Raw genomic sequence first — 15,580 nt, 5'->3', positions numbered from 1 at the left:
TGATTAACTCATTCTGAAAAAAAAAACAAAAAAAATTGTGTAGTTTTTAGAAAAATAAGTTAGTTAAGTGGTTAATGGTTAGTCCCAAAAATACTCTTTTCTCTGGCATCAGATTAGGGTCAAAAATATCATGGAAAAATTCCAAAGATGACAGAGGAGGGTATGCTCAACTATGGTATTATGCCTAAAACTGGCATCAGTCAACAAAAACATTAAATTAATATAACTTTGTTAAAGTATGAACCAATGATCAGATGACTGCCTTGCATAACTTATGCACTGTCATGTTAGCCAGAGGTAGCCACCTATCTGGTAGAATGGGCCACCAGTCAATGAGGAACCCTTCCAAAACATATGCTTGCCAGATTGTCACAATCAGCAAAGATACTGGCCAACACTGGTTTTAAAGCCTTATAATCTAAAATATAATATGAAATAATCTAAGTACTGACCGAAAAACTGGTCCTGACTAAGATCTGATCAGACAGGCAGTCAAGGTTATCCCAAAAAGCTGAGGACATTAGTGTACCACGTCCATTTTGGCTTATCGAGGATAACCAACTCCCTTGGCTTTAGTATTTTAGCAAAGCAGTATTTGAATCAACAGGAACGTACAAAGGACCTTTCTTTTTGGAGGCTGATTGAATGTCTACAGCAAATTACTTGAATATCCAAAATCCACTGATCTTTGAATGGGCCCATATGTCTGCATATTGCACAATTCTGCCCCCATCTGGTGTTCGAGGAAACTGAATCAGACAATAGTCATTGGAGTGCACGGAATTGGAGTTTCATCTCAATTTCAACGTTTCTAATGGGCCATCAACATACAGTACAAGGGAAGCTTTGTAGAAAATGTTTATAGCGAACAAAAGTTACCTAAGGCATCAACCAAAGGGAAAGCACATCATTACTATGTCATCTAAGGCAAGTGTTATTCCTTCTGTTTACTTGTTTATATGCATTTATACTTCATCATTAAGGTTTAACGCCTAGAGAATAGTATTTCTATGCCTGGGTACCAAATGCACTCAACCTTCATTAAGGCAGCAGATGAGCTTTTGATATTTATAGTGCACTACAAATGTCAGTCTGATTTTCATGGGGACTGGTGGCCCTAAGATGTAACTGGCTCATATGAAAAACTCATAAAACCGCAATGTGGATAAATGAATTGAGATGTGCCTCCATGTGCACTATCACAAGATCATACCACCCATGAGGCCTGACCATGTTCCCAGTTAGTATGCTAAAGAGAAGTGTTAGTCACAATCTTGCACAATTATATACATTTTAGCTACACAATCAGGTCTTCAGATATCTTTTCTAGAATCAAAATTCACTTACTGTAAGATCCATTGTGTTCCTTTGGGACTGGGTCTCCTGTGCTGCTGAATCACTGAGCAGTCACTTATGGCTATAGTCACACCATTGTACTTTGGGTTCAAGACCAACACTTATGAGGAGAGAAATTAGTGGAGGCCAACCCACCCATGACCATATGCTGGAGGCAGGATGCACAGGGTCAATATAACTAGACATTGGTTCTTGAATTCTACAGAATTTAAGTTGTAAACCTCAACTAAAGGATTTAACAATTTCATACCTGAATGTACCAGATGTGAAGCCTCCCTGCTTGGACGGAAGACAGCGGTATATCCCCACTATCTGGACCCTGTCACCAGGTTTACATTTGTCCACCAAATCATCATCTGCAATGATATCAACAGAACGAGGGAGCTGTCCAGCAGGGGCTTTCTCTGGCATTTCTTGTATAGTCAATGTCTGATGATCTTTGTATGTGCTCAGCCCATATTCTGTTTCAAGAGGATTGTTTTCTTCATCCTGAGTGAATAGAGATGTGAAGGTTACCAGAAAGCATGGGCAAAATTAAAAATGAACAAGTAGGGAGTACACAAAAACACTAGAGTGATTGCAGACAACATTAAAGCTTTAATATGCAATAAACCATTCTTGAAATAAAATCACTTACTTGGGTGGGGTATATGGCACTAGATGGAAATGCCTCCAGCGATGTAAGGTCAGTATATTTCCTTTCCAGGGTTTTCTTTGTAGCTGGGCAATAATGAACACTTCGCATGACTTTAGGTCTCACCAAGGAACCTAGAAAGAACAAAGTATTCCAAATCTATAATAAACATCAAGGTACTGACCTCTAGTAAGAGCATATGTTGCTTACACACCACTGCTTCTGCACACACACTGAGATCAAGCCACCTGTTCAGGGCCAGATTAACAATTGGGTGGATGGGACTACAGCTCTGGGCCTCCACATAAAAATAGGCCCATCATCGCCAGCATGATGAGCAGCCGCTAACATGGCCATAAAGCATAAGTATAATAGTATTTCTATTTTCCTCACAAAATTATTAAATTCTTTCACTCTTACGAATTTAGAGTTATTGAGGCTGAAAGTGTAGGTGGTGTACACGCCAACAAGGCTCTGGCCACACCCAAGCAGCATTGGCCACTGCTACTCTGCTTCTTACAGTAGGCCATAGTGAATTTTCAGCCTCAGGCCCTAGTCGCCCTTAATCCAGCCATGCACCTGTTACACGCAGCTTCTTGTCATGCTTAAAAGCATGTATCATCAACATGCATATAAACAAAAGGGGCTGATGTAAAGGCGCTTATGTGCGGATTTGCAATTCCAATTCCATCCTGCTAAAATTCAAATACTGCAGGAGGTGTCTGAAGTGAAGAGAAGCCTCATGTCAGGACCTGTGGTCACAGCAATGTTGTGCGGCACCTGCCAGCTAAGAAAGCTTCAGCTTATGCACCTGGCCTGTTTGTGAAGCCAGGAAGTCTGCATCCATGGATGCAGACCCCGGCCTCGTCCCTCTTGGAAAATGGGGGCGAAACGCACCCAGAGCAATAAAGAACAGGGTTGTTGCCATACCCGTTGACACGAGGTCAAGGCTGTTTTCTGAGCACGCACACAGTACCAGTAAGAAATGTACATTACTTACACAACTGTCACCTAGGCCCCATCCCCGCCATGCAAATGTTTTTCCAGAGTGCCTCAGTTTCTCCGATAGGGGTATATTTCGCAATTATTGGGTCTTAGACCTGATCATTAATTTTTTTTATTCTGCTATTTGTGGCAATAAGAAATTGCTGTTTTCAGAGAATATTCCACAAATATTACTTGATAAATAGGCCCCATAGTTCTGGTCGGAAACCAGGAGTTTGCGGATGGTGAGCATCAAGCATCGTAGTTTGCCAGCAATGCAACCCGCCACTCATCGCATGCATGCTGAAGTTAACTCCGGTATGCATGAAGATCTGCGAGTCAATATCGCGAAGGATAGCTCTCTCGATTAGAGCTGACCTTTGCAATAGAAAGGCTTCCAGGTTTACGACCCAGAAGTCCCTCTCCGCATTGCGTCGTATGACACGCATGGGGGGTTGCTGGTAGGGATCCAATTGAATCCCTCTCAGAGCACTTTCCAAAAAAAGCCAATAGACTTCTATTGGGCAACGCCATCTTCAGATGGCATTGCCCACCAGGTCCAAGCTGCAGAAAGTGTTGCTCTCCGAAGCTTGGCGCATTACATTTTCAAGCATTTGAACATCCACTCACACTCGCTCTGCCTCCATTTATAAAGGTAGTGATCTTTCTGTGCCCTTCTGTATAGAGCCAGCAGAGCTCAGGAAAAAGCAATTACGTGTCGCAGTGCCAAGGGCACAGCTGTGTAATGCAGCTTTAAGGATTTATTTCAAGATATTTCAAGTAAATAATTCCATGCAGGAAAAATATAGCAATGACCATTTACATTTTGTTACAATTCCTTCAACGCAGACTAAATTTCCCAAGAAACCTGCTGTCAAAGTGCGAGGCGACACATGCTTTGCTCCAAAACTGCCTTCAAAGCCAACGCCGAACTCTTCAAACTGCTTGGCATAGGTCGCATCAATTGAAGCTACCAGGTCCTTTAAGGCTCTTTGAAATGCCACAACCTGCCCAAATGCGTTACACAGCAATCTGAAATGAAATTGGCCAGTTAACAATCCTCTTCTAAACCGCGATTGTACACACTGTATAGTGATAAAGCAGAATGTAAACAAAGAAAGGATTCCCTCCTATCATGTGATATCAATTAAACAGGCATTCTGATAAACCTATAATATTGGTGACAAGTTAAAAATAAAAAAATAAAGTTTACTCGCCGTAAAATCTCTTCCTTGGAGTTCATCTGGGGGATACCTTTACCTCTGGGTATGTATAGTGAGCTGTGGAGTCAGGCACTAACTAAGACTGGTTCCCACCCCCCTATATAACCCCTCCCCCCCCACTAGAACCTCAGTCTATGTTTAACAAAGCCGCAGAAGGACCCACGGAAGAACTGACAAAACCAGAAAACCAGTATGAAACCAAAGGGAGTGATACCAGCTTCTCCCAGATGGGACTCCAAGGAGGAGATTTTACGGTGAGTAAAAATCATATTTCCTTTATCATCCATGTGAGTGATACAATTACCTCTGGGATCTACCAAAGTAAGCCAATTTAAAGGAGGGGGGGGGTGAGTGAACCGGCTGCTCAAATAATTTTTCACCCAACACTGGCATCCCTCGTTCCAAATGTGTGGAATCGGTAACATATTGTGAACGTGTTTTAAGACAACCAGGTGGCTGCTCTGCACAGCTGCTCTACTGGGGCACCATGCCGCACAGCCCAAGAAGCCCCGAATTGAAGCCAGAATCGTCACATTTGAAGACAAATATGCCTGCCAGATGGCAGAAGTGACTCATCTGGCAATGGATCCTTTCGAGGAAGGCCAGCCTCTTTTTGGTGCATCAAACACCAACAAAGAATTCGTACGCCTCAAAGACGCAGTGCGCTCCAAATAAATGCGTAACGCACATAACACATGCAACAGTGCTAAGGAAGAAGCTTCACTAGTCACTGAAGCCTGGCGAAAGGCTGGAAGGACAATATCCTGGTTAATGTGGAAAGCAGATACCGCTTTCGGGAGAAATGCTGGCCATACACGGTAAGATTTTCTGTCCAATCATCCAACTAGTTGGTTGGAATGAAAATCTGGTAAGGTATGAAAGCAAATGACAATCAGCAATTTGCTCCCAAACGCAGGAAAATGGACAAAAACTGTTTGAACAAATTGTTTAGAGCAAACATTTAACAAACTTGTCTGAACCACCATTTCAATCTATTTTATGGCATTTAGGAGCAAATTGCTGATCATTTACTCCCATACATTACCAGATTTTCATTCCAACCAACTAGTTAATCTTACAGTGTATGGCCAGCATAAGGAAGATTTTGAGGGCGTAACACCACCCTATCCTCATGAAAAATTAGAAGTGGAGATTAACAAGAAAGAGCCGCTAACTCAGATACTCTTCTTGCCAAGGCAATGGTCAAAAGAAAAAAAAAAAAAAAAAAACCTTCAGAGTGAGGTACCGCAATTCTACAGATTCCAATGGCTTAAAAGGTGCTTTTAGAAGGGTCTCCAAAACTAAATTCAAAGGCCCATGGAGGAACAGATGGGACTTAGGGAGGCTGTATGCGAAGTATCCCCTGCAAGAAGGTTTGAACTTCAGGAATGGTGGCAAATTTCCTTTGAAACAGGTTCAACAGGGCCGAAATTTGTCCCTTAAGAGAGGACAATCTAAGACCCTTAACCAACCCATCTTGCAGAAAAGACAAAAGACGAGACACTGAGTCTTCCAGGTTTAAACTTGTGTCGTTCACACCAAGAAAGATACATCTTCCATATCAAATGATAAATCTGGGAAGTGACTGGTTTGCGAGCCTGTATCAGTTTTTACAACAGAATCTGAAAACCCTTTGGCCCCCCAAGATGTTGGATTCAAGAACCAGGCCGTCAAAGCCATGCGAGGCAAATCGGCGTGACAAGATGGACCCTGACGTAACAGATCTGAATGCAGACGATACGAGTAGTCTGTCAACGTGTTTAGAAGACTTGCGTACCAATGACGGCACAGCCAGTCTGGAGCCACCAGAGTGACCGGCCGTGCCAATTATCGAATCCACTGAAGTACCCTTGGTAACATTACCACAGAAGGAAAGATGTATCCCAGCCGGAACACCTAAGGTGCTGTCATGGCATCCACCAGGGATGCCTGAGGATCCTGGGACAGATCTGTACCTTTGAAGTTTCCTGTTGAGACAGGAATCCATTAGATCCATGTCTGGAGACCCCCATCTGGTAACTATTTCCGCAAACACTTCCTGGTGCAATTCCCATTCTCCTGGATGCACACTGTGGCGACTTAAGAAATCTGCCTCCCAGTTGTCCACCCCTAGAATCTAAACTGCTGAAATAGCTAGAACCCAACTTTCTGCCCAATGAAGGATGTGAAAAACCTCCCTCATTGCTCGCCAGCTGCGTGTGCAGCCTGCTTGTTTAAATAAGCAACTGCCGTGGCATTGTCCGATTGGATTTGCACAGATAGGCGCCTTAGATGGGATTGAGCCTGAACAAATGCATACAGAACCACCCTTAATTCCAGTATAATGATGGAAAGAGAAGCTTCCTGGATGGATCAAAGACCCTGTAGGTGCAAAACCACGGCCTCCCAGCTTGTTAGGCTGGCATTTGTGGTGACAATGATCCAATTCATTACTGACAACTGGCAACCCCTGTTCACATTTGCATCCTCCAGCCACCATAGGAGTGACTGACTGGTCTGAAAAGATAATCTGAACATCTGCCTGCTGAATCGAGGGTCTGACTTTACCCATCAATGAAGCAATTTGTTTTGCAGTGGTCGGGCAAAGAATCTGGCGAAAGGAACAGCTTCGAAGCTACCATTTTCCCCAGTAACTGCATCGCCCTGAGGACAGATATGAGGCATCTGTAAAATGATCCTTATGTTGTATTAAGGATCCTGAATCTTTGTCTGTGGAAGAAACACTGACACTGGGTGTCGAAGAGAAGACTCAAAAATACCATCCTCAGAGATGGAATTAAATTTGACTAGGAAAAATTGATGATCCAGTCGAATCTCTGGAGCATGCCTATGGTAATCTTAAGATGTTGTAATATGGCTATTGAAGACGCCCTTAGCAACAAATCATCCAGATAAGCCAACACATTGACCCCCCTCACTCTTGAGTAGGGAGATCATGTGTGCCATAACCTTTGTAAAGACTCTGGGAGAGGTGGACAAACAGAATGGCAGAGCCTGGAACTGAAAATGCCGTGCCCCACTGCAGACCTTTCCATATAGAAATATGGAGGTAGGCATCCTTGATATCTATGGAGGCCAGAAATTTCCCTTCCTCCATGGAACAAATGACTGACCTTACTGACTCCATCTTGAATTTTTCCAAGTGTAGATAAAGATTTAACCCCTTGAGATTGAGAATGGGACGAAATTATCCATCTGGTTTGTCTACCAAGAAAAGACTGGAGTAAAACCCCAGGCCCTGCTTTAGTAGCAGAACTTGAATAATTACTCCGAAATAGGAGAGCGAAGAAATTGCCTGTATGAGAGCCACATTTCTGCAACCATCCATAAAGGAGAGGAGTGGAAATAAATCTTTCTGGAAAAGGACCCTCCAAATCTAAATTGTAAACCCTGGTTACCAGTCCGCTGATCCTAAATTCTGGGCTAGATTGAATCCAAGTTTCCTGGAATCTGAGTAAGCAGCCGTCCACGAGAAATCCGGTCCCAGTCCCGTGACAGTCATGTGGATTGACCTGCTGACTTAGCAGCAGGACAACGGGTGCCAGGGACACCACACCCCCTGAAGGCACCTCTAGAGCATACCCTAGAAGGCCTGTAAGCTACCCCTGCCTTGGGTCCAAAAGGAAAGAAACCTAGGAGATTTTGGTTTGGTGTTGTTACGGGAAGGTAATGTCTAAGCTGGTTTAGTGGCTGAGACAGAATTAGTGTAAAATTAGCTTGGAGCGACGCCATCTTGCGAATGGCAACCAGACTCCATCTTAAAAATAAGAATCTGCAAGACGCCATTTTGCGACCAGCGCCATTTTAAGTTACAACTCACGAGCCAAGTACAGATGGCACTGTTTTTGATAATCTTTTTAGAAGCCATGACAGGGTCATTCTGGGGACAACCTTGCATAGAGAAATACCAAAACAAACAGTATCAGTTCGCAACTAGAAAAACAGCTTCCTGAGAAAAGGAATTAGAAAAGAACAATACACCAGGAACTGTGGGTGTTTTTGCACGTAAATGGAGAGACTCCAGGTGTACAGGTGTAGCTGTGGCATTTGTAATATGGCCCAGACACTTGAATTAAATCTGCTCTTTTAAACTCACTGTCAGACAGGCTGGCACCAGCACGGTGGGGGGTCTCCACCCTGTTTGAATATATATACACATGACGCACATTAGCAAATGCACCATATCCTGCATGCGAATGCTGTTTATTAGCTGCATGCGTGCACATCTGCCCCAAATCAGATAAACCCAACTAGCATCTTTTCCCAAACCCCTAATACTTCCATAATGCACACTCACATAAAAAGTTCCATAGCTTTAAAGTACAAGATCCAAGTTTTATTCATTTATTACAAATGCTGTGAAATAAAGGCTATTTTGGTGTCTAAGGTTTAATACGTGATAAGTAAGCAGTGTTTGGTATTATACTGATCTGCACTTTCTCAACAGCTTTCCGGTATCATCGGTGTGAAGATTGCAACATGCATTCTCAACTTATGGACCGTAGAGATATAAAGCACCAAAATGTATTTTGTGAAACCAAAAGCCTAGATTTGCATGCAGGGGGAATAGAGGAGGCAACAAGCTGTTAGAGGCTGTTCTGTGTCCATTTGAATCAACCTGTTAAATATCCTGTAACAGATGCACACGCAACCAATAGGATCAGCAACAAACCTCTCTAGTGTGTTGTCTATTTCTGTAAGGGTATAAATGTGTGTTGTGACCCCAGTCTGGAGTCTTCTTGCTGATTGACGGATGTTTCTTGATGATGCCGGTATCTGGTCCAGAGCGCGTGCGTATGTATAACTATCTTGGGTCTGTATAATTCTTTGCGCTAAATTGTACTTAGATCACAGCGTGTAACTGACTGTACTTTACTTGAATACTACTTTGTGCTTTGGAAACATGTTCAAGGTCTAAAGTCTTTATTTTACAGTATGACTGCGTACGCAAATCGCGTCAATTTTAGAGGTTTATAGGCAGGGTTTAGAAGTTATAGGTAGGTGCGTATAGAGGTTGAAATCCAGTATCCTTCGTAAGGAAAGGCCTTTTACCTCCCATGATCTGAGAAATAATTTTAATTAATTCTGGACCAAACAGAAAACCTCCTTCAAAATGCAGTGCCTCTAAAGCATGCTTGGACTCTGTCTGCCTTCCATGTTTTAATCCATAGAGAACATCTGGCGGGAAATGTCCGAAAGACATACGAGACTGTACCTGAATAGTGTATTAAAGCATCACCTATATTGGTCAGAGCCTCTGAAATTTGATCAGCTAAAGAACTAGCTTCAGACAAATCCTCTGAAACCCAGCAATCATCTGGGTAATCCAGGAATTGATAGCCATCATCACCCAGGCGCTGGCCAGAATAGGCCGCAGCGAGACTCCTGACAAAGTGAATATAAACTTATGTACAGCCTCATTCTTCCTATCCATAGAATCCTTAGGTGTTACATACTGTGTTGTGGGGATAACAGTATTCCTTACCAACCTACCTGGAGCAATAGGAGCATCCACCATGGGTGGAATTTCCCAAAGCTTGGTATCCTCTTCCGAATAAGGATAGAGATACTAGTCACTGGAATAGCAGTTTCCTGTAGATGCAAAGTCTCCCGGACCGTATCTACCAGCATAGACACCCCTGAATAAGAATGGGAGTCATCCTCCCAGTTTGAGGTGTCTTCCCAGTCATAATCCAATTCCCCTAATTCCTGGGAAGAGGCGGATGAATCCTCATCTCCAGGAAAATCCAATGAGGATTGGTCCAAAAGTCTTAGTGGCTGTGGCCCCTGCTGACATTACCATTTTATTGGGACGATGCCATCTCAGTGGGACATCGTCCCATATCCTGGGCTCTACCGAGGGATCAGACAAACTAGGAGTTTGAGCACAGGGTAACATAATTTGCCTGAGAGTGACATAACTCACCTATGGCCTCAGCCATAGACCTAGCCCAGTCAGGCATCACCGACTGTTCAGCCGAACTTCCTGGTAATGAATATCCCTGTGAACAACCAACACAGAGTGACCCTGGGTTCGTACAGCCTTTTGGCAACTTTATCACATTTTGTACAAGTATAAAAAGTGACTGATCCCTGTTTTTTGGAACCCTTGCCTGGCTTCTCCATACGGAGAAAGAGCACTAACCAATACAGATATAGTGTACTCTAGGTCCGGCACTGGACCTAGAGAAAGGGCACAAGTGCACGCGTGCCCGAAAAGGGGGCATGGCCAAGGAAAAGGGGACGTCTTTAAGGAGGTGTCCCCTTTTCGTCACTCTTGGGTGCGTACCCCACACATACGGACATGCTGGGCTGCCCCCAAGCGCTGCTGTTAGTGTGAATGGATGCCGGGCGCATGCACCCGGCATCCATTCACCGGCGGTGACTGCTACACCGCAGGTTTCCCCACCCGCGGGAGAACAGCGACTCGCAGGTAGGAACTGCAACCGCACACTTTCAGTGGAGCGCCGCGTCGGAGGGCAGGGTGCTTTTTACCCTTTAGTAATAGGGCAGGGTGTGGTGCCCTGCTGAAACAGCCTGGCAGAATCTAAATTCCTCTGAAAAAAGTGTTGCACTATTTGAATAAAAAAATTAATTTTTTTTTTTTTTTTTATCCAGAACAAGCACTGTTTCTGAAATGACAGCAAAAGAGGGGAGGCTTAATAAGACTCTAAATCACCTGTTTAAATGCTAAAAAAAACAAAAAAAAAAAACACACGGACTCCTGAAGTTCACATTCACTTGACTTGCAAAAGAAAAAAAAACAATGGCAAACAAAGAATCTTCAGTACAAACCAATGTATGTTACGGCCTAAATTCCTAAAGAAATAGTGCAGTAATGTTGCTTATAAATTCATGTTATAAGACCACCATATATCACCAAGTTAATACTAAAAGTAATAATCCTAGTTTAACTGCTTATCTGATGAGACAGCCACCCCCCTGTAATTTGCAGTGAGTCTCAGCAAAACAGGACTCCAGAGGCATTCAAACATCTGCCAAAATAGTGTTTGGGACGTGGCTTATGAAGCCCCATGAGCCTGCGGTCACTCAAATGTGGGCGTGACCGGGCATGCCAGTGGCGTCCTGTTTTATTCAGGGTGCCCAACATCATATGTGTTCCCTAGCCACCGGCGCCTCCCTCCGGAGATCCACAGGGCTTGCCTGATGTACAGCGGCTTTTAATGATGACGTCAGACGGCACGCCCTCACATGAAGCTGCGCCGCATCATGGAAGCGTGACCAACAAGCCGCCCTCTCCAAAAAAGCCAGCAGCATGCTCTGTTCTGAAACACCTACAGCTGCGGCCACGTGAGTAGTAACATGCCTGGCCGCTCTGTTAAAGCGGCGTGCCAGGAAGCAATAATACAGAAATACAAGGTTTTTGCATGTAACAAATTTATCAAGCTAACCTTTTTGCAAGCGGCCCCCTCAGATTAGTGTCTAGTATGGAGAAAGTCCCAGGGACTATGTAGTTTGGTGACTTTCCCAGAGGCTGTCTTTAGAGTGGGATACAGGGTTCACACAAGTCTATTTGTACCTTCCACTGTGCTAGTGCCTGTCGCCAGGAACGAAGCACCAAAACAGAAAATAAAGAACAAACTTAACTAAAAATATCTAGGGCCTATTTAGTGCCTTACTCCAAGGCACCAAAAAAAAAAAAAAAAAGACAGAGGTTATGGTGGGAGGGGTTATATAGGGGGTGGAAGCAAGTTTTAATTAGTTAGTGCCCAACGCCACACCTCACAACACATAACCCAGAAGTAATGGCATCCCCCAGATGGATGAAAAAGGAAAAATAACTTAGCGGGTACAGACAATTCCTACTTCATGTAACCTCCTTCCCACAAAGCATTGAGGTCATAGCAGGAGGAGGCAGCGCTTTATAGATTCCAACTGGGAAGAGAACCATTTTACACTTTCCGTGAGTATGTGGCATGTGTGGAGTGCCAGTAAGTGGGAAGGTGTCAGTGCATACCCCCATCTGTCCCGATTTGCGGATCTCAAAAGGGGTAGATTTTACACTGAAGTGGGCAAAGCAGGGGCTGGGATTACTTTGTGCCATAAGACATGTTGGCATGACAGTGGCATGTGGGGGGGGGGCATGTGGAGGACGACTAAGTGGCTTGGGGGGGGGAGTTTTGGAGAACATGTGGCATGTGTTTTGGAGAACATGTGGCTTGTGGAAGCTTTTTTTCATCCTTGATTTGAAGGGTAAAGTGTTGCCTTTGATGGTTGGCGGTAAACAATGGAGCCCTTGAAGTAGGTCATGTAGCCAATCACTGGACTCGATTATTAAAACTAAATTGGATATAAATCCTTATCTTTATTCCTCAAAAAATGGGACTGTGATTACATAACATTATATGAACGTAATTAAAAAGTAACATGTTAATGGAACCATTCCAGCTTTTTGTAACTACCATAAAAGCAGTCTGACATGGTAGAAAATAAAATAGCAATGTGCCAAATAGAATATAGAGAACAACCTTTCAGGAAGTAACATTCAGCAATTTACCATTCATTTGTGTTTCATCAACAAAATGCTCAAAATTATAGACAACATTAACTGAAAGGAAGCAGACAAAGTGAGGATCTGAACAATGGGTCAGGACTTCTCAGCCATAATGTTGCTTCTGCTGAAAGTGTGAAACCCGAAATCTAGAGTACAGAGTTCAAACCAGCTGGGCAAGATGAAAAAAATTTAAAAAAATAAATAAATTGTATTTTAGGTCTTAAGGTTTTGAATCTCACTGTAGCCCATGAGGTACAGCTCGCAAATGTAAACCCCTAAGACTTCTCAAAGCCTTCAAGAAAACAATGTCCTGAAGACCAGCAAATTCATAAAATGGTAAAGTCATCCAAAGCCCATCTAGCAATTCCTGAAAAAAAAAAAAAAAAAAATCACCCCCCCAAGTGACACTTACATTGAAATAACATGGTCCCTTCCTTTCCTGAAAGACTATATGGTACAGACAAGTCAGTTTTTACCATAGTGTGATGCATTGTTACAGATGTGAAAACAAAATAAATCCCCAAATCCATTTGCATTCACAAAAAAAACCAAACCATACAGACAGCGTATAGGAGAGTTATTCCCCAAGTAGGCCGACACACAGTAACAACTCACAAATTTGCTCTGCGCTCATTTTTGCGCCTGACGTCATTCAAGTTGATGATTAGGCGATGCTCATTTGCTGCAATCATATCCCTCACCTTCCCGTGATATACACCTTGGTCTTGCTGCAAGAAACATGTACATGTTATGTTAGACATGCATCACTGGAAACATTGATATTCACAAGTCACTATAAATACAAATAGCCTTCATTTTATAAGCACTTAACATAATAATAATAATAATAATAATATAGACTAACAATCATCCACGAATTACCACTAGTTTAGACCTCTGCATTAAGAATGTTATTTTTTCAATTCCTGGGAGACAAACAGCGAGTGGCAACGGCCTCTGACTGGTGAATGGATAAAACAGAATAAGTGGCAGAGGAGCTATCCATCATAATGGGCAATGCCAGCCCTGCATACCAGGCAGTCACCAGCAGCAGGCAGTGTGTACCCAGTATCATGATGGGCAATGCCAGCCCTACATACCAGGCAGTCATCAGCCACAGGGAGTGTGTGTGTACCCAGTAGCATGATGGGCAATACCAGCCCTGCATATCTGGCAGTCACAAACAGCAGGCAGTGTGTGTACACAGTATCATGATGGGACAATGAAAGCCCTGCATACCAGGTAGTCACCAGCAGCAGACAGTGCGTGTACCCAGTATCATAATGGGCAATGCCAGCCCTGCATACCAGGCAGTCACCAGGAGCAGGCAGCGTGTGTACCCAGTATCATGATGGGCAATGCCAGCCCCCCAAGCATACCAGGCAGTTACCAGGAGCAGGCAGCGTGTGCCCGATTACGCATGGTTCCACTTCCATCCACACATTATATACATTATTGCACCGCGCTCACAGGCAATCAACGCGGGCGTAGGAGGGAGCATAGAATAGGCGCTGGGTGTAACCATAGACGCTCCCGCATAGGACACAGGTTCCGGGTCTATTATGTCTGACCAGTAAGTACACACGATGCTTGAGCAGCCACAGTACAGAGAGGGAGAAAAGCGGATGCGTACATCATCATCCAAAAAGTCCAGGTACTCCCTCTGCGCCTCCCGCAGCTCCTGGTCCTCCAATCCCCCCGAATGCTCCATGGTGTCTCCAGCCACCAGCAGCAACTAGAAGGCCGGCGTTTCCCCTGCTACATATAATCCCGGGGGACTGACCCGTGACACTGCCTAGCTCCGCCTGCTGGCCTGGGCTGCTATTGGGGAGTGACACTGTAGTAATGCTACTACCGACCTACCTGCAAACTCGTTGTTCGGATCACATACGCAGACCCCAAACCATGACCCCTTACACCAGATCAGATACACAATGCCCTGCTCCTGATGTACTAATGAATTGATGATGATTACTGTGTTTTTTCATCTGGGGGAAACATAATATTTGCAGCTAACCCCCCAAAACGGGTGTTTTAGGGATTAAGCTGCAAATAAATGTGGAAAGCCGTGCTGGGATCAACTGGCTGATCTGGCTGATCCCAGCAACGGCACAGGAACAGGGGCCAGTGGGGATGTGTCTTCCGCTGGACACATTTAGTTGCCAGCCCTGGGACATTGAGGTCAGGGCCGGCTCTAGGGATGTTCGACCAGTGTGGTCGCACAAGGACGCCACCCCTAGAGGGCGGCACCCTTCCCCAGCATCCCGATTTCAGCGGGACAGTAATGTCCCGCTGCTCCATCCGCGGGCCGTAGTGGCCCGCGGGTGGTCTAATTGGGAGGTTGGGGTGCCGGACCCCCGGAGTGTGAATGGAAGCCGCGCGCATGTGCGCGGCATCCATTCACTGACGGAAGAGGGCTGGGGGAAGCCCAGCCAGTGACGGATTGCTGGGCTTTACCCCCAGCCTGACGTTATTTGGAGGCGTGCCATGCGGGCACGTCTCCAAATAACGTCACATAGGTAATTAGGCCACACCCCCAAATTCGGTCGCCATATGATGGGCCGGCACAGGGTGCTCTGACCCCTGGAGCCGGCCCTGATTGAGGTTGTCCCCAGCGTCAGTGCAGATGCCGCAGGCACCTGGTGAAGGGACCACCTGGTCACTTCCACCAGGGCCGGCGGTAAAGTGGCATCTGGAGAAGCTTGGCTTTGGGCGCAAGCTCCGCTTAGCTTTGAAGCGGCGTCGGGTCCGGTGGGTGTTTTGCTCTGGCCGCGAGCCAAACACGGCTCGCAGTCCAGCAGCCAATAGGAGGTACATATGAAACAGACAATATAAAAAGAAATACACTTCTGAAAAGAATTATAACAA

General features: G+C 44.7%; 1 protein-coding gene across 3 annotated transcripts in view; it reads right to left on the bottom strand.

The window, feature by feature from the left end:
* The window catches only part of LOC148526846 (maternal DNA replication licensing factor mcm3), a 44,921-nt gene extending 30,467 nt beyond the window's left edge, over positions 1-14,454 (bottom strand). For all 3 annotated transcript variants that reach the window (XM_088469775.1, XM_088469776.1, XM_088469777.1), the window contains exons 1-5: positions 14,346-14,454; positions 13,328-13,440; positions 3,798-4,006; positions 1,994-2,124; positions 1,607-1,845 (exon numbers count right to left, since the gene is read on the bottom strand). In XM_088469775.1, the coding sequence (XP_088325901.1) occupies positions 1,607-1,845; positions 1,994-2,124; positions 3,798-4,006; positions 13,328-13,440; positions 14,346-14,423 (770 nt within the window). In that variant the 5' untranslated portion in view covers positions 14,424-14,454. The remainder of the gene's footprint in view (positions 1-1,606; positions 1,846-1,993; positions 2,125-3,797; positions 4,007-13,327; positions 13,441-14,345) is intronic.
* Between the last annotated feature and the right edge of the window lie 1,126 nt (positions 14,455-15,580).

Source organism: Taudactylus pleione, unplaced genomic scaffold (genome assembly GCF_031769625.1).
Source record: "Taudactylus pleione unplaced genomic scaffold, aTauple2 ptg000093l, whole genome shotgun sequence".
In the NCBI taxonomy this organism is placed as follows: Eukaryota; Metazoa; Chordata; class Amphibia; order Anura; family Myobatrachidae; genus Taudactylus; species Taudactylus pleione.
The sequence above is the reverse complement of the archived record's forward strand: the minus strand, read 5'-3'. Positions and strand labels throughout refer to the sequence as shown.